The 19,924-nt window shown below is 33.9% G+C and overlaps 4 protein-coding genes across 4 annotated transcripts; 1 reads left to right on the top strand and 3 right to left on the bottom strand.

The window, feature by feature from the left end:
- Window positions 1-730: 730 nt before the first annotated feature.
- On the bottom strand, window positions 731-1,675 carry LOC147814544 (uncharacterized). Its single transcript, XM_087156473.1, has one exon. It carries the CDS (start codon window positions 1,673-1,675, stop codon window positions 731-733), a length of 945 nt encoding a protein of 314 aa, XP_087012599.1.
- Window positions 1,676-2,441: 766 nt separating this feature from the next.
- LOC147814545 (uncharacterized) lies at window positions 2,442-3,740 on the bottom strand. Its single transcript, XM_087156475.1, has 2 exons — window positions 3,180-3,740; window positions 2,442-2,999 (listed from the first exon to the last, which is right to left on the bottom strand). Exons 1-2 carry the CDS (start codon window positions 3,738-3,740, stop codon window positions 2,442-2,444), a joined length of 1,119 nt encoding a protein of 372 aa, XP_087012601.1.
- Window positions 3,741-6,491: 2,751 nt separating this feature from the next.
- On the bottom strand, window positions 6,492-8,361 carry LOC147814546 (uncharacterized). The gene is made up of 2 exons (XM_087156476.1): window positions 8,358-8,361; window positions 6,492-7,087 (listed from the first exon to the last, which is right to left on the bottom strand). The coding sequence occupies exons 1-2, from the start codon at window positions 8,359-8,361 to the stop codon at window positions 6,492-6,494; spliced, it is 600 nt and encodes a 199-aa protein (XP_087012602.1).
- A 49-nt stretch (window positions 8,362-8,410) lies between these two features.
- Window positions 8,411-18,821, top strand: LOC147814547 (uncharacterized). Its single transcript, XM_087156477.1, has 2 exons — window positions 8,411-13,516; window positions 18,423-18,821. The coding sequence occupies exons 1-2, from the start codon at window positions 8,411-8,413 to the stop codon at window positions 18,819-18,821; spliced, it is 5,505 nt and encodes a 1,834-aa protein (XP_087012603.1).
- Window positions 18,822-19,924: the final 1,103 nt, after the last annotated feature.

Genomic DNA, 19,924 nt, shown 5'->3' on the forward strand with positions numbered 1-19,924 from the left:
GTATTCGTTGACTTCTTAAAAACCCGATTACTGACATGATGGCAGAACCGCCTTCCGAAAAACTTTGTATTTTGTCAAAGAAAAGGATATTAAGAGATTCTCAAAGAAGAAGAAGGGCCCAAGAAGCATCTGTGGAACGTCAAAGAAGGATGGAACATGACCGAATTTCGACAAGCAATTCTAGAGCCCAAGAAGTATCAGAGAAACGTCAAAGAAGATTAGAAGAGGTTTTCACCTATTGGCCAATGATGATTTCGAAAGCAACTTTTATATTATGCTTTTACAATTTCTGAGGGTTTTTAAAAAAAAAAAAAAAAAAAAAAAAAAAAAAAAAAAAAAAAAAACAAGTCTCCACCTGATAGTTATATTATAGGTTAGGTTACCATAGGCCTTAGGTTACCATAGGCCTTATGTTACCATACCAAAGTTACATCATCAAACATCCTCAAGAGCTATAACACATCTGCAACAGAACTGGATGTGAAGACAAAATTGCAGGACAGGAACACTTTAATTGTCCACTAATTTTCAGATTTCCTGCTATGTTTTAAAAAACTTTATTTGTGAAAACCGTTAGCGTGGCGGACAGCTGGCCGCCTTTAGCGGCTAGTATTCAATAAACATACAAATTAGCATAACAATAAAACATAAACATATTCCAATATAAAATTTACAAAGAGTGAATAGATGCTGTTGAATAGACACATGAGAAAATCAGCATACATATTTTTTAATTGTCCAATGGCAAAATACACAATTTACTAATACTACGTTCAACAATCCCCTTGCTTGTTTTAATCTCCGCTACTCTGACCTTTCCATCCGTTCCAGGAAATAGTTTTAAAATTCGTCCCAAGCTCCACTGATTTACAGGAAGATTATCCTCCTTTGTTAAAACCATCGCATTTAAATTTATGTTGGTTTTCTCTACTTTCCATTTTGTTCTTTGTTGCAAGTTGTTCAGATAGTCCCGAGACCACTTAGTCCAAATGTATTGAACAATTTCTGTCAACCTTTGCCATCGAGAAAGTCGGGTTTCCGATTTATCCAACAAACTTGGTTTAGCTATGGCAGTTATAGACCTTCCAACCAAAAAATGTCCTGGTGTTAGAACATCCAGGTCATCAATATCATCTGACAAAGGTGTTAATGGCCGAGAATTTAGGATTCCTTCGACTTGTGTCGTTATTGTAAGGAATTCCTCAAATGTTAATTTTAGATTTCCTGTAGCTCGTTTTAAGTAAAACTTAAAGGATTTGACCCCAGCCTCCCAGAGGCCCCCGAAATTTGGAGATCTGGGAGGAATAAAATTCCAAACTATCCCTTCAAATGCCAAATAGGATACTAGTTTTTCGTCAGGAAATCTTGTTAAATCCTGCAATTCCCTACTAGCCGCAACAAAGTTTTTTGCATTATCAGATGATATTGTAGCACATTTGCTACGCCTAGCCACAAAACGCTTTAAGGTAGCAAGAAAAGCATCGGTTGTAAAATCGGAAACAACTTCTAAGTGAATCGCCTTCGAGGCTAAACGCACAAATATTGCAACATAAATCCGTTGGAAATTCCCTTTTCTCTGATGTTTATATTTAATTTGAAAAGGGCCGCAATACTCAACACCAGAGTGCAAAAAAGGATAATTAGGGTTTACTCTTTCTCGAGGCAAGGTTCCCATAATTTGATTTGTAACAAGGGGTTTATGTTTAAAACAAACTATGCATTTATGAACAATTTTCCTAGCTATCGATCGACCACGAAGTAGTCAAAACCTTTCTCTAGTGCAATATAATAACGCTTGATGTCCTAAATGGAGATTTTTGATATGCAAATGAGTCATTAACAATTTAGTGAAAGGATGGTCTGCAGGTAGTATAGCTGGATGTTTTTGAGAATAATTCAGAGCAGCATTATGCAAACGACCACCCACTCTGAGAATTTGATGACCATCAAGAAAAGGATTTAAAGAGTTAAGTTTACTCTTACCTGAAAAAGCCCTGCCCATGGAAATGGCCTCTATCTCTTCCTTATAAGCGGATGCTTGTACATTTCTAACTAAAAAGAACTCCGTCTCTTTTAGTTCATTAGAGGATAACTTACCAAATCTTTTGTTACCTGGATTTTTGCAGTTGAAAATTAATCTAAAAGCATAACTTAAAACATTCAAAATTTTAGTATAATTATTGCTACGATTTAAAAAAATTGTCAATTAAGTCAAGTTTATAAGAAGTTAGAAGTATTTTGGCAGAGGGTTTGAGTTCCTTTAAAAATTCACATTCTGAGGAGAGTTTTTCAAAATCTACGGTAACGATATTCAGTTCCACTTTCAAAAAATCTGGTCCGAACCACCAAAGTTCATGGGAGGCAATTTCCGAAGCATTCAGACCACGAGAGAAGACAGCTGCAGGATTTTTATCAGACGCAACGTGATTCCAATGGCAGTTCTAAGTGAGTTCTTGTATTACTTTAACTCGATTGCTGATAAAAGTCTTGAGTTGATCAGGTGACCGCTGAAGCCATGCCAACACAATTGTAGAATCTGTCCACAACATTATTTGTTGAATGGGCAAGGTTAGAGACTTAAGAACCTTGTTCAAAAGCTGTGCCAATAAAACACTGGCACACAATTCTAATCGAGGGATCGTGATAGGTTTTACTGGTGAAACGCGGGACTTGCTGCACAAAAGTCTCGTATATGATATTTCTCCCGAAATTGTCTGCATGTACAGGAAGCCGTGAATCACGATTCCACTCTTCTCCCCCAAGTGACGAGAAATTTGCATGTTTTCAATGGCAGGTAGAGTAGAAACAAAACACTGCCAGTCCTTAGCCACTGAAGCTGGAAGCGGTTCATCCCATTCCAACTTGAGTATCCAGAGTTTCTGGAGAAACAATTTAGCCTTGGTTAGAATGGGACCAAGAAATCCAAGGGGGTTGAACAAGCGTGAGATGGTGGATAAAACTTTTCGTTTGGTGTATGAGTCATGTATATTTACATCAACCTTGAATGTAAAATAATCTAAATTTGGGTTTCAGATAACCCCAAGGGATTTAATGGTATTTGGTGGCTCACAAAAGAAATCATAGGCTTGGTTTTCTAATAGTATGGAATTAAGAAATTTTGGAGTATTAGTGCACCACTTGCGTAAGCTCATACCCGCTTTTTTAAACAGGTCCCTTACTTGTTCTTGTAGTAATTGAAATTCTAGAAAATCTGAACTACTTGAAAAAATGTCATCCATATAAGTGTCTCTAATTATTACAGCAGCGGTTAAGGGAAACCTATCCCCCTCATCAATGGCTAATTGTTTAATAGTTCTGGTTACTAAGTAGGGTGCACAAGAGGTTCCGTATGTAACAGTGTTAAGTTTGAAAGTTCGCACTGGGTCATTCACGCTGTTCTTCCAGAATATCAACTGTAAATTCCGATGATCAGGGTGAATCAAAATTTGTCTAAACATTTTAGAAATGTCAGGAGTGAACACATATGCATGTTGCCTGAATCGCAAAAGAATTGAAAATAAATCTTGTTGTATAGTACCGCCCTTGTACAAAATATCATTTAAAGAAAGACCCGAGGAAGCGTTAAATACCACCCTCAACTTAGTGGTTTTACTATCTGGGCGAAGTACACCATGATAAGGTAAAAAATATGAAGCGGTTTCATCAAGAGATTCTACAACTAATTGCATATGCTGCAAGTCATCTTTTAACAGTTTTTTCCATAACTGATTTAAACGCATTTCGGCAACGGCTTTAGAATCATCGAGCGAAGGGGGATCCTCTTTCAAAGGCAACTGTACTATTTAACGCCCTTCATGATTTCGATAATGAGTACTTTTATATTGAGTTTCGTAGAGCTCAAATTCAACACTATGTTCAACACAGGGCTCGTCAACAGTTTCTATATTTCAAAATGCTTGTAGCTGTTTATCAAGGCTTTCTAAATTTATATCTGAAGTAAGCGCTAATCCACAATACGCTCTATTTGCACTATTATCGGAGCTCCCCACGACAATGTAACCAAATACAGTTTCTTGAAACAACACTACCAATTACTACATGCAGTGGCGTACGCAAGGGAGGGGTTTAGGGGTTTAAACACCCCCCCTGAACTCAGAAAAAATGGCAAAAATAAAAATTTTAGTAAAAATTATAAGACTATTTATTTTTATTTGCCTTATGCCTACTTTTTTTTCTCTCACGGCATTTCTCAGAATACTGAAAAAACATTTACTATAATAGGGTTGTACTTTTGAAACCAAATTCACGTGATACTGTTACGGACTGGTTCCTTTCTGTCCTGCCAGTATAGTTTTCGAGACTGGCTGTCATTCGCGAGGTCTTTACGCGATGATTCTGGAATCCTAGACGTTCTGTCATCTTTGAGACAATTCGAGAATTTTGGAGATGCTGTGAAAAATTGTATAAAAGGGGGAACGGAGTACAGTGGAGTTAGTTAGTCAGACTTAGATCGAGTTATCTCTGCCGCTTGTCTTTCGGAGCTTGTCGCTAAATCTGTTTTATTTTGTCTTAACAAGAAGTTCATTCAATCGCCGAACCCGTCGTCGCCACTATTTCGACTAGTGAAGAAATCAGTAACAATACCATTGGAGATACTGTACCCGTTGAAGTTATTCATTCCAGCTCGAAACTCCGAGATCGTAGCATAGCGGATATTTCTGGGCCTATATAGATATAAATATATACAACAAGATAAATAAATACAAGAAAACAAGAAGAAAGTTAAGAAAAACAACAAGTTTCATTTATTGCGCATAAGCTTCGAGTCAACAGAACTCATTAGATATTTTTTTAATCAGTTGTTTGTTATTTTTTATTATTATTCCCCCCCCCTTTTTGCATTTGTCTATAATTTTACTTTGTTTTATCTTCATTTTGAGCTTATATATATATATATATATATATATATATATATATATATATATATATATATATATATATATATATATATATATATTTGCTGTTCTTGGATCTTTAGGATGTCAAAGCAATTTAGCAATTTTTAATTATTTTTAGAATAAATCACTACCTGAAAAATTAGTGAGGTGACAGCATCTAGTACCAATGTAAGTTTTTCTGTTGTACAGAAATGTGATACTTCCGTTGAAGAAAACGTTTCTAGCATAACAAAATCTGATGAATGTGAAAGTGGCCCTCAAAGTGTTACCTCTCACCCATATGACATTGGACTTTTTTCAGAAGATATTACATTATGTTCTTAAACATAAAAAATCAAAATTTAACTAAACAATGTTGTCTAAATAATATGTCAAAATTGTCTAGCTGTCTAAATTAGGGAAATAATAGTGCAGACTATAACAGACTCGAATTTCTCTTAGTAGTTTCAGAAAATTATGAACACCCCCCTTGAAAAAATTCTGCGTACGCCACTGACTACATGCCGATCGAAACTGATTAGGCTTTAAAATTTCAAAAAAGATCTCGCAACCTATAATTAATTCTACTTCTTTTTGTGTGTTAAACTCTGGATCAGCCAAATTAATGTCCGATGGAATCTTTATATTCGATACTCCAACTGGATTAATTATCGTCAAATTTGTAATCGAAGGAACAATTAAAAATTCTAAACATGTTGAAAAACTCCCACTATTGTTTTTATAGTTACTGTGGTTACCCTTTGTTTGATAATTACCGAAATATCGCTCAATCCAGAAACAGAGGCATTATTTTTTCTTTTTTCAACATTAAGTTATTAGCTAATTTTTGTTTACAGAAAGAAAGATGAGATGCGGAATCCAAAATCGCTCTGCATGGATCGTCTCCCAATTCATTTCTAATATAAACAATTGCAGTTGGCATGAGAATATTTTGTTTCCTTTTTTATACTAAATAATTTGAAAAAGTGTTCGAATGTTCTTGTGGGAATGAATCATGCACTTGCGAGACAGTTGTTTGATCGGCGCCTGGCATTGTAGAAACTGAGGAGGTAGGAGGCGGGAAATAAATCTCATAAATATGCAATAAAGTGTTATGGCGTTTCGTGTAAACGAAGCAGGAATTATTCGATTTACAGTCTTTTCCTTTGTGGTTATTCTTTAAGCAATTAATACACAAATTTAAACGTTTTATTTCATTAAATCTATCCGAAACCTTCATATTTTGAAAAGTGTTGCACTTATAAATCATGTGTGGTAATTTACAGATTACACAAGAGTTGGGATTATTATTCGAATTCAGGAAAGATTTACTCTTATTAACAGCTAGCTTATGTTTATAAATTGAAGTAGAAGCTGTTCGACTAATACTATCAAGAATTTGGCTTCTTTTTTCTAAAAATTCTGAAAACTTATCTAGTTCTGGTATTTTATTTGATGCGATTGTTTGTTCATATTGTTTTCTAGTTTCTCGATCTACTTTTTTCAAAATGATGTTGAGCAAAAGTATGCCAGATAAATTATTACGATCAAAATTTAGAAGCTTTAAGGCTCTGATATTTTTCTTTAAAATATCTACCATGTTTCTAATATCTCCAGCTGATCATTTACAAGTTTTTCAATTTCCAAAATTTGATTTACGTAAGTCTCAGTGAGGAGACGTTTATTCTCAAATCTATTTTCTAATGCCTTTAAAAGTGACTCAAAAGAATCGTCAGCAGTTTCGAGACGTTTAGCGTCGCCCAGCAGTGACGCTTTCAAATAATGCAGTTTTTGAGAACCATTTAAATCTTTGTTTTTAGTTATAATGTTATCAAATTGAGATTTAAAATTGGGCCATTCATCAAATTTACCGTGAAATACCGGTAGTGGTATCTCAGGTAATTTAATTTCTAGCTTTGTTTTCGAATCAGCCTGAGATATTTCATTTTCACAATTATTTATTGAAGGTTTAATCATCAAAGAGTTAAGAATATCTTTAATTCTTACCTCCAAAGGTTCTAGTCTGTCTACTGTTCCTTCTGAACCAGTTTCTATTTCAGTTATCTCTAGGTCACTTACATCTTTTAAACCGTAATATTGATCCTTCAATTCATCTACTTTTCGATGTAATTGTGCAACACGCTTAAGCTTCACTTCTAATTCAGTTGGATTCTGATCCTTCGACTGATCTATGTAAGTTTCTAATTTCGTTATGGTACCTTTGACGGCACGCTTCGATCTAACTATTTAGTTTCTCCTTTTCCATCTCCGGTAATTAAAGATGACTAATGTTCGATACCAATTGATTGACTTCTATTCAGGTTCAATTGATAACAAATGAATAAAGTAGCTATAGGACTGTATTTAAGATTTTATTATCATTGGTGCTACGCTTACGCTATTGCTATAAGATCAACAACTAATTTTAAACTGTTAGGGGTTACAAGAAACGGTGGCGAGGATGCTGAGACAAAGATGCCGCCTGCAAGTTGGCGCTATATTTCTGAGATATTGAACAATCTATTTAAAAAAGTATTATTCAGTACTTTATGGATCTTCCTAAATAATTCTCAAATCATTTATAGGAGAAAGAAGCTTATTCTCAAGGTTATAGACATTAATTGTTAGTTACTTTTATGCATTTTTTTTAAACATTGAAAAAATTTTTGATGAAAATAATAATTGACTGAAAATGGATCAAGCTGGTGTTTTCCAGTATTTTAATGGAACTTTTTTTTTAATTTATGCCTGGTAATAAAAAAACTTTTTTTTAGTTGAATTACAAACATTTATTCACGGATATAGGTTTTCGGATGAATTTCGAAATAATTAAGGAAAATAAGAGTATAAAAACAGAGAGTAGCCTGATTTTAATTACTGAGGTAACTAAGTTTCTATCAGTTGTTCAGTACTCAAATTCTAACGTTCCTTCGTATTTCTGTGGTTCTCCATATAAAAACTACCCTTAATATGCATTGTTAAGAACCTTTTTTAAAAAACGAAGTAAAATGGTATAGACATTATAAGTCTTAAATTAATACCAAGAAAATATAAAGAAGAAAAAATTCTATTTGTTTGTGCCCACTGCGACACAAGCGCCATCTCTTAGAGTTCTAAATATTTCAATTAGTGTTTATTGAGTTCCGCAATTAAGCGGATGTGTTTACACAACAGTGAAAATATTTGTGTAAAAATAGTGTTAAATAAAATAATTAAAAGTGTACAGTCCATTTGTGAGAGTTATTGAAATTCATCTGGTCCGCACAAACCGGACTGATTAGTGAGCTATGGATTAAATTTGAGATGTGTAATTAATGTTCATTGTGCGTAAGTTACGACGTAATCAAAGTGAAACTGTAAAATCAAAAGTGAAACTTCTTGGATAAGCATCTAGTGTCGAACGAAGTAGGTGCATGAACTTTCTGGTCATTTACTCCCCCAGTTAAATTCTGTATTTACCCATATGAGTTAAGATATATATGTTAATTTTGTGATTGTATTTTGTTTGCAAAATGTTTAAAGGAGCGAAAAAAGTTGACTTACAACTTGCCGCTACTGAGTTAGGCGTGATAATCAGTGATAAAATGACAAATATAGATCTTACCAATCTTATAAAAAATACTGAGAGTTACAAAACAGATCCTAATATGGTAACTGATCTAATCGAGGGGATAATAGATGATAGGAAAACAGAATTAGAGGAACTTGAGAAAAGTAAACAACAAGAGTTACAATTGGAACAAATAAAATTAGAGAGAGCGAAAGCTGAATTGGAATTGTTGCGCAAGCAGCCAATTCAAAAAACTAATGATAATCATTCTGAAAACAAAGTTGAGAATTGCGAATCGCTGGATTCGATAATAAAAAGTATAAAAACTTTAACTATTAGAGTTCCGAGTCAGCCAGAAGGGTGGGGTTTATTTTTTGCATCCTTGGAAAGGTCCTTTATAACAAAAAATGTACCCGATAAATTCAAAGCTGAAATTCTTTTGAATTTACTAGGCGAAAAAGCATCAAACGTAATTTCTTACATAAGTGATAACGAACTCAGTGATTATGATAAAATAAAAACAATTGTATTGAGAGAGTTTGAACCGACCCCCCAGTATTGTTTAGAAAAATTTAAGAAAACTACTAGGCACACAAATGAAACCCATTTGCAATTTGCATCACGTTTAACTACTAGTTTTAATTATTACTTAAAATTGAGAGAAGTGTCTGATTTTGAAAAGCTAAAACAATTAATTGTATCGGACAAATTATATCAAACTTTAGATAAGGAAACCGCTTCTCATATAAGCATTAGACAGTCTAGCGGCTGGTTTGATCCCGTAAGTTTGGGCAAAGAAGCTGATTTATTTTTTGTCTCGCGAGGAAAATCTTTAACGGAGGTCAACAGTCATAAATCGTCTAATATGAGAAATATGTCAAGAGCATTTTTAGCTGATAGCAAGAGTTTAAAGTGTATCATGTGTTCATCGGAAAGTCATCCTTTATATAAATGTAATTATTATTGGGGATTACCCGTTTCTGAAAGAGTAGAAGTAATTAAGAAAAATAACCATTGTTTTAATTGCCTGGGAAAACATTTAGTGAGTAAGTGTAATTCAAAATTTTCTTGTTCAATATGCAAGCAAGAAGGAAAAAATAAAAGACATCATTTCTCTTTACATTATCCTAGAAACGAAAGTATTGAGAATGGGAAAAATGAAAATGCTAATGAGGCAGCTGTAGGTCGAGAACTTCTTTCCCCCTCTCCTAGAGTAAACAAATCGACTCTCTCGCCAATCGCACCAATATTTCAGGCGTCTGGCTCTACTCAAAGTCAAAACAATCCGATTCTTTCATCGAGAGTAATAAATCAGAGAAAAACTGTTTTGCTGAGTACGATTAATTGCTTATTGAAAGATAATCGAGGCAATAAATATAGAGTCCGTGGAATATTAGATCAGGGTGCAATGAATAATTTTATGACTTCAGATTGTGCAAATAGCTTAAACTTAAAGAAAGAAAAAACAAACATAACGGTTTGCGGTTTAGGTGATACATTCACAACAATTAAATCCTTTGTTAATGCTACAATTTCTAATTTTGAGGGAAGTTTTGAAAGAGATTTAGATTTTTTAATTGTACCTAAAATTACAGATTTTATGCCGTCAAAAATGATAAAGATAAATTTACCTGAATTAGAGTTTATTAAACTAGCCGATGAAAACTTTAATGTTCCAAGTCGTATCGATGTACTTTTAAGTGCTGAGATATTTTACGAATTATTGCTGCCAGGTCAAATTTATCCGCGTAATGGTACTTTGATTTTTCAAAATACAGTTTTTGGATACGTGGCTTGTGGTAACGTTCCCATGGAATCAGAGGAAAGGGTACACTGTGGTTTTATTCAGGATAATACTGAACTAAACAAAAATATAGAGAAATTTTGGGATATAGAGGAGGTGCAGTGTGAGGTACCCAAAAATAAAGAAGCAATAATTTGCGAAAAACACTTTGAGGAAAACGTTAAAAGAGATAAAACGGGGAGGTATATTGTGAAAATGCCATTGAAAGATGATCCGAGGTGTTTGGGAAAATCAAAAGATATTGCGCTTAAAAAATTAAATTCTCTGTGGAATCGGTTTTTAAAAGATCCTGAATATTTAGCTTTGTATAGAGATTTTTTACATGAGTATGAAACATTAGGTCATATGACCGAAGTTTCGGAATGTGAGGAAGAAGCAGGAACCTATTATATTCCACACTTAGGAATTTATCGCCCGGATAAAATGACAACAAAGCTTCGTGTCGTGTTTAATGCATCCTCACCAACAACTTTAGGTAATTCACTCAACTCTATACAATATAACGGTGGAGTTATTCAGGAAGATCTATTTAAAATAATAACAAAATTTCGCAAACATATTTATGCATTTGTAGCTGACATCAAACAAATGTATAGAATGATTTTAATTGATCAGAGTCAAACCAAACTTTTAAGAATTCTTTGGAGGGAGGGGGTAAATGACCCAGTTAAGACCTACGAACTCAAAACTGTCACCTATGGCACAACCAGTGCACCTTACTTAGCCACAAGAGTTTTATTGCAATTAGCAAGAGATGAGTCTAACAACTATCCTCTAGCTTGTCCAGTGTTAGAAAAAGACTTTTACGTCGATGACGTTTTAAGTGGTGCTGACTCCTTGAGTAAAGCAAAAAAATTGCAGTCAGAGTTATCAAAGGTTTTAAATAGTGGCGGCATGCTCCTGCACAAGTGGTACTGCAACAACCCGGAATTAACAGGGTCTGACAATAACTATAATTTCCAAGATGAGACAAAGACACTCGGTGTAATTTGGAAACCTGCCGATGATCATTTTGCGTTCCAAACTTCCATTGAAAGTACTGTGCCACCAACAAAGAGATCAGTGCTGTCAATAATAGCACGCATTTACGACCCTCTTGGTATATTGGGTCCGGTGATCACAAAAGCGAAAATCTTTTTACAACAATTGTGGTGTCTTAAGCTTGACTGGAACGATCCGCTTCCTGAAATGGAGGCTCAACAATGGGAAAGCTTCAGCAATGCTTTGCCATCAATTAACAACATCAGTATTAAGAGATGCATTTTAATAGAAAATCCAGTGCATATTGAGCTTCACGGATTTACGGACGCTTCCGAATCTGCCTACGGATGCGTCATTTATTGCAAATCATATTCAAAAGACGATACCTTTGAAGTGAACTTGATTTGTGGTAAATCAAGGGTATCGCCTCTTAAGCGTGTTACCATTCCAAGATTAGAGTTATGTGCTGCAGTCCTTTTGGCAAGACTCATAACCAAAGTGAAAAGTGCTTTAGAATTTGAATCAGCTGACATTTTCCTGTGGAGCGACTCGATGATCGTCCTCTCCTGGATACGGAAAGAGCCGTTTCATTTAAAAACATACATTGCGAACCGGGTAGCATCAATTCAACACTTGACACAAGTTCAACAATGGCGTCACGTATCTTCTGAGAACAATCCGGCGGATCTCATCTCCAGAGGGATGAATCCTGAGAAGTTGAATGGAAATAAACTGTGGTTCAAGGGACCTGATTTTCTGAATGAGCGAGAGTATCCCAATCGGGAAATTCCTTCATCGATCCTAAATGATGAGTTCACCTGCGAGATTAGACATTTAGAACAAATTAACTTACCTGTGCTTACTGTGACGTCTAACCCTTTTATTCTTGAATTACTTGATATTAGTAATAGTTATTCTAAAGTATTGCATGTTATTAGTTATCTTTTCAGATTTATCCACAATGTAAGGAATCCTGGAAATAGGATGTTGGGGCCTCTTACTACGAAAGAAAGAAGTAAGAGTGAAACCTTTCTGATAAAAAACGTACAAGGTATAGCGTTTGCAGAAGATCTGCAGTGTTTAAGGGCTCAACAAAACGTGCCACACAAAAGTAAGATAAAAAATTTAAATCCTTTTTTAGATGAAGAAGGAGTGTTAAGAGTAAATGGCAGAATAAATCATGCTAATGTAGAATTTAATAGTAAATTTCAAATTATCCTGCCTAAAGGTCATAAATTAACTAGGCTAATTTTAGAGTTCTTTCACAAACGATATTTTCATTTAGGGCCTACTGCTTTACTACATTATGTTAGACAGAAATTTTGGCCTGTTCAGGGTAAAGCAACGTGCAGGAAAATTGTGCACGATTGCATTGATTGCTTTAAAGTAAAACCTTTAGGAGTTGAACAGTTAATGGGAAATCTCCCGAAAGAAAGAGTAACTCCTGATTTTCCTTTCAATTGCTCGGGCACAGATTTCTGTGGTCCATTTTTTATAAAGTACAAACATCAACGGAAGGGAATTTATCATAAAATTTATGTTTGCATTTTTGTGTGTTTAGTGACTAAGGCAATACACCTAGAATTAGTAACGGATCTAACCTCAAATGCCTTTGTTGCGTGTTTAAAGAGATTTGTGGCTCGTAGGGGTTTATGTTCTAAGTTGTTTTCGGACAATGCCACAAATTTCACAGCAGCCAACAAAGAATTATCAAAATTACATAATTTGGTTGTAAAACCAGACGATTGCTTGGCTAACTATTTAACAACTGAGGGAATAGAATGGCACTTTCTCCCACCGAGAGCACCCAATTTCGGTGGTCTGTGGGAAAGTGGCGTTAAAGCTTTTAAATTTCATTTTAAAAGAGTTGTGGGCAATTCCAGATTGAGTTACGAAGAATTCCTCACTGTAACAACCCAAATAGAAGGAATTCTAAATTCGCGACCACTTGTACCTCTGTCACCTGATTCTGATGTTTATGATGCATTAACTCCTGCTCATTTCTTAATCGGTAGACCTTTAAACGCTATTGTAGAACCAAATTTAAGTCAAAATAAGGACAATCAACTGTCTAATTGGAAGAAATTAACTAAAATAGTTCAAATCTTTTGGAAGAAATGGCACATACAATACCTCAACAATTTGCAACAGAGGTCCAAGTGGATGGTAAAAAAGGATAATGTAAAAATTAATGAGCTAGTTCTCCTTAAGGATGAAAATCTACCCCCGCAAAAATGGGCATTAGGTAGAATAATTGAGCTTTATTTTGGCAGTGATAAACATGTAAGAGTCGTAAAAGTCAAAACTCAATCAGGAATTTTCAAACGCCCCATTTCAAAAATTTGTATTTTACCTATTAATGTATAATTTTTGTGTGTGTGATTCAATGTTATTGTTATATTGTGTTTTTGTTTTATTTTCATTAATTGCATTTTATTAAATTAGAGTGAGTAATTGAATGTAAACATGTCAATGTGGGGCGGGATGTTTGTGCCCACTGCGACACAAGCGCCATCTCTTAGAGTTCTAAATATTTCAATTAGTGTTTATTGAGTTCCGCAATTAAGCGGATGTGTTTACACAACAGTGAAAATATTTGTGTAAAAATAGTGTTAAATAAAATAATTAAAAGTGTACAGTCCATTTGTGAGAGTTATTGAAATTCACTATTGAACAAAAAAACTGCATTGCAACGAATCAGTAACTAGAATAAGACTGAAAGTTTGATTTCCAAAAAATAAACCCAGAGAGTTTGAAAAATTAGAAACACTACCAAGTTTTTGTTACAATCAAACTAGATTTGATGTTTTTATTCCGCTTTTATCACTAGTGATTCGACAGATTTCAATAGTTTGTTTCTTTCTAACTTATTTTAATGTTTCTTATGTTTATGTTTTTCGACTTCATTTTTGAAAAGGAACTTAAGAACACATCTTTGGTTATTTCGAAGCAACTGTGTGCAGTTATCAGTTAAGGAAATTAATTTTTGATTTCTGGGTATTTTTTTTAATATTAATATATGAAACTGCATAAGCTATTTATAAGGTAAAGTAAAAATCGGATCTGAAAATACAAAATCTCATTAAATAAATTTGATTAATTTTGTTTTACAAGAAAATTTCGAACGTAATTCAAAAGCCTCCATATAGTTAAGTACACAACAGAAAATTTTGGTGTATAGTTGTAACCATTTTTGGTGTAGTAAGCTAATGTAAGCTGTTGTCATTCCCAGGGAAGGATTGCTACGAAGTCTTTTTTCTTTTTATAACGCCAGATGGTGTTCTTTTTAAATTTATATGTGTTTGTTTGCTTTTTGTTATTAAACCTTTACTTTCTGTCTGAATCTCGATCCACGGACTACGTTGGCAGCACGGCTGTGGTTTGAAAATTATGACGCAGTAAAAAGTTTCACTTAGTTTCGCTGTGACATACTTCGTTTGGATTCCAAAATGAATCTGGATCTGCCGAGTATCCCACTGCTGAACAATGACAACTTCTATCAATGAAGTATTAAAATCCAGGCTTTGCTGACACTTAAGAAAATTGCAAATGTGCTAACTGAAGAAGCCCCCGTTGATCCAAAATTGCGAGAACAATGAACACTAAACAATGATGATGCAGTTGCATACATACAACTATCGCTTTCTGATGACCAAAGTCTTCAGTTCGCAAACGAAACTAACGCATGAATTCTATGGGAAAAAATTCAAAGCACATTTACTGGTAAAACAGAAGATCGAAAAATCGATGCAAGTAACGAAGTAAAAAAATCTTGAAATGAAAGAAAAAGAAAATGTTTCAGACTATATTGCAAGATCACAAGGACTTCAAACGAAATGCTCATCACTGGGATTGAAAATTTCTGAAAGAGAACTTGTTTATTATACTGTTAGAGGATTAAGAAGAAAATTTGCAAAAATAAAAGAAATCCTGAAAACCCAACGTAAAAAACAAATGCATGAAATTTTAGAAATACTGCGGGAAGAAGAAAACATCTTATCAAAATTAAAGAATGATATTCCTAGACGAACAGAAGCATTCGGAGTAAAATATAAATATGGAAATGGAAGCAGGAAGAAATGTTTCATCTGCTATAAAACGAATCACCTAGCTAAAGACTGCTATTTCCGAAACAAGAACGAGGGAAATCAAAACCAAACATCTCAAGAAAAAAGGACATTTACGAACTATAAATCGGATATGAAGAAAACCAAAAACAATAACGCTCATTGTGCATTTGAAAACCAGGATAAACATTCTAGTGAAAATTTCGCACTTACCTCTGAACAAGAACAACATCACGTAAATTCTAGCGCTACCGGTAAAAACAAAACTGTTTTCAAAATGGATTCTGGTGCTACTTCACACATTACCATGTGTGATTTAACTTAACTTTAAACCATGTGTGATTTAACATTAAAAAGATTTAAACTTTTCTGAAAACGTAAGTTATATTAATGGAATAATACAATTAGCAGGAAAGAAGTCAAATTTAATTTCTGAAGGAATTGGTATTGTAAAAGCTACAACAGTTGATAATTGCAGAAAAAATCTAACAATATATGATGTAATATTTGTACCAGATTTACGAAACAATTTAATTTCAGTATCTAAATTAATTGATAAAGGTTATAAAATAGAATCTAAAGGTAATAATATTTTGGTTTTAAGTAATGACAATCGCATTGTTTTAAAAGCTGTAAAAGTAAAAAATCGTTTTGAAATTTTAATGGAACCCTGTAATAACGTTTCACCTAAATTTTTTGATTATAACGATTTAAATAATTCTGAGTTAGAATGTAATGAAGTAAGTAATTTGGACACTTATAATATTTGGCATAAAGGACTATGTCATTTAAATCCGCAATACATGGTTAAAATGTAAAATGTCCTTGGCATAAATTTTAAAGATTTTGAAAATTATCATTGTGAATCTTGTGACATATGTAAAGTAACCCATAAGAATCATCCAACAATTAATATCGCACAAAGTAATTCTATATTAGAGTTAATTCATGCGGACCTAGCAGACCCAATAAATTGTGATTTATTAGGGAATTCAAGATATCTTTTAGTTCTAGTGGATGATTTTTCTGGGATGTACTTTTCATATTTTTTGAAGCATAAAAATGATGTATTTGAAATGTTTTGTATGTTTAAAGAAAGGTATGAAAATTTAATGAATAAGAAAATTAAAAGATTCAGAACAGATAACCATCTAGAATTTGTCAATAACGAGATTGATAGTTTTTTTTAGAAAAATACGGGATCATACATGAAAAAACAGTACCGTCAAATGGGCGTGCTGAGCGAGTCGTAAGTGTATTAGTAGAAAGAATTAGGACATTTTATATGAAAGTGAATTACCATTAAAGTTTTGGGCCGAAGCGATAAATTTTAGCACTCACATTTCTAATCTTACACCGCGTAAAAGTAAACAAAATCTTCCGATTGAAATATGGTCAGGAAAAGAACCTAAACTTAACTACTTAAAGGTATTTGGATGCATCGTTTATTTTCATATACCTAAACAATTCCGAAATAAATTTGATGTTCCGGGAAAACGTGGGATTTTCGTCGGTATTCTAGAGAAAGGCGCGCTTATAGAATATATGATGTCGATAAAAATATTGTAATTGAAGAGCGATCTGTTAAATTTAACGAATCATTAAGAGGAAGTAAATTTCTAACAAACAAAAATGAGTGTAGCATATGGAACATTGAGAATTTGACCCAGTTTAATATATCTCAACCGCAAATCGAAACTGAAACCCAAAACTCCCCTCCAACCGAATCAAGGAGTGAACATTCTTTTTCTCAGAAATCGTCTCAAGAAAGTACCGATTCGTAAAACTAAAATAATCATAATACTCCGGAATTAAAACATTCTGAAAGAATAAAATATCCGTGAACGCGAACTTAGCCTTGAAAGGATTCCTCAAAATTATGACCCGGCAATAAATAGTAATAAACATTCGGAGTGGAAAACAACAATGGAAAATGAACTTCTTTCGACGGAGGTTTTCGAATTAATTGAGAGGCCTAAGAAGGAAAAAATAATTATAAGTAAATGGGTGGACACAATTAAAAATGACGATAATAAACAAAATAATAACAAAATTTTTAAAGCGCGACTGGTTGCAGCTGATTTTAATCAAATAAAAAACGTTGATTATTCTGAATCATATTCACCTGTGGTAAATATTGAATCATTTAGGCTATTAATTTATTTAGCAGCAAAATTGGATTTATTTGTTAAGTTTTTTGATATTAAAACTGCATATTTATATGGTGATATTGATGAAACTGTATACATGGAAATACCTCCAGGTTTAGAAGATAAATATGGTAAAAATAAAGTGCGCAAATTAAATAAAAGTATTTATGGTCTACCTCAATCTGGTAGAAATTGGCATATAAAGTTAAAGAATGAACTTAAAAAGATTGGTCTCACTCAACTTGCATCTGACAATTGCGTATTTACTAAAATTAATGATAATGATTTTTTCGCAATTTGTGTATACGTAGATGATTTGGCAATATTTTCTAATAATTCGAAATTATACAAGGAAATTATTTCAATACTTAATCAAACATTTGCATTAAAAGAAACAACTGGCTGAATTATTTGCTGCAGCTGACACAGCTCGAGAACTTACGTGGATAATAAATATGTTAAATGAACTGAACAGCAAAAAATTTATTGATGCTCCGGTTACTATATTTTCTGATAGCCAAGCAGCTATTAGCTATAGGGGAATTAGTCTCCTTTGTGTATTTTACAAACTTTTTTCCAATATACTCTCCATGTGACTGGTAACCTACGCTGACAGCATTGTAGCAACACCTCCTAGAAAAGAGTAGGCCTCTGCACGGGTTACCATAAATATCCTTTAGTAGTCCAAACGTAATGACATATATCGTATTTCCAACCACTGCGCAGCTTAGTGCCCCGAACGTAATGACATCTTTCTTATTTTTCATCAACTGCGCAGTTAACTTCGTCACATCGGACTACTAAATTAATCCGTGCTGAGGCCTTCATACTTCTAGGAGGTGTTGATTGTAGGCGATTACCAATGCGGTTTTCGTAGTGGAAGATCGACAACAGATCTTCAACATAAGGTAAATCTTGGAAAAAACCAATGAATTTGGCATAGCAACACACCTTCTTTTTATTGACTTCAAGACCGCCTATGACTCCGTTAACAGAAATCTACTCTTCGAAGCAATGAGAGAGTTTGCAATACCTGAGAAACTCGTCAATCTGACAGCCATTTCCCTATCTGAAACAAAACTCAGAGTCAGAGTTCAGAATGATCTTACCGATCCTATTGTTGTTGCTAATGGACTTAGACAAGGGGATGCTCTGGCTTGTCTGCTTTTCAATATTGCTTTGCAAAAGATTGTGAAAGACTCGAATATAAATACCCGCGGAACAATCTTTAATAAATCTGTCCAAATGTTTGCATTCGCTGACGCCATTGATATTGTCGCACGAACTCCTGAGGCACTAAAAGAGGCTTTTACTTCACTTGAGGCCGCAGCCTGCAGAATGCATTTTGTAATCAACCAGTACAAAACTTAGTATATGACCTGTAACAATTATACCAGCCCTTATCTTGTAATTGGGGATTATAAATTTGAAACCGTGAACAATTTTAAATACTTGGGATCTGAAGTCAATAGTCTTAACGACATCCTGCCTGAGATCCGTAGTAGAGTCACAGCAGCTAATCGATGTTTTTTCGGCCTTAAAAAGTATCTGAAATCTAACTTAATCAGAAGAAAAACAAAGATTCTGATATACAAAAGTTTGATAAGACCCATTCTTACTTACTCTGCTGAGACTTGGACAACGACAGAAAAAGTAAAGCACATTGTTTCTGTGTTTGAAAGAAAAATTTTAAGAAGCATATTTGGTGGCCTTAAATGTAACAATATCTGGAGAAGAAGAACTAACTCCGAACTTTACTTCAGAGAATCAGATGGTCGGGACACCTATCAAGAATGGATAATAACCGCGTTTTAAAAAAGATCTCTGCCAGACCATTAGGGACTCGAAAAAGAGGAAGACCTAGACTTAGTTGTCTCGACTGCCTCGAAAGTGATTTAAATACTCTAAAAGTCACAAATTGGATGTCTATGGCCAAGTGTAGAAGAGCCTGGAGTTCAACTCTGCCGAAGGCAAGGGCCCATCCTGAGCTGTCAAGCCAAAGAAGAAGAAGCAGCTATTGACGGATTGAATAATGGTAAATCTTCAAACAAAACCAGGCATGTAAATCTTAAATTTCATTTTGTGAGAGATATGATTGAAGATAAAATATTAAAAACTGTTTATAAGAATAAAAATGATAATATTTCTGATTTTTTAACTAAAGCTGTAACTTTTGCGAAGTTTATTTTCTCTTTGGAAAAAATAAGCTTAATTTGAAATTTACATTAAGAGAATTAATATTTTTTATGTATATTGTTATTTGTGTTAAAAAGTAAAATCCTTCTTGCAGGGGGAGATTGTTGTCATTCCCAGGGAAGGATTGCTACGAAGTCTTTTTTTTTTATATAACTCCAGATGGCGTTCTTTTTAAATTTGTATATGTTTGCTTGCTTTTTGTTAATAAACCTTTACTTTCTGTCTGAATCTCGATCCACGGACGACATAAGCTAAATATTGTTTCAAGTTGAGTACAG

Source organism: Parasteatoda tepidariorum, chromosome 2 (assembly GCF_982258835.1).
Source record: "Parasteatoda tepidariorum strain Cologne lab strain chromosome 2, Ptep-v5.0, whole genome shotgun sequence".
Lineage (NCBI taxonomy): Eukaryota > Metazoa > Arthropoda > Arachnida > Araneae > Theridiidae > Parasteatoda > Parasteatoda tepidariorum.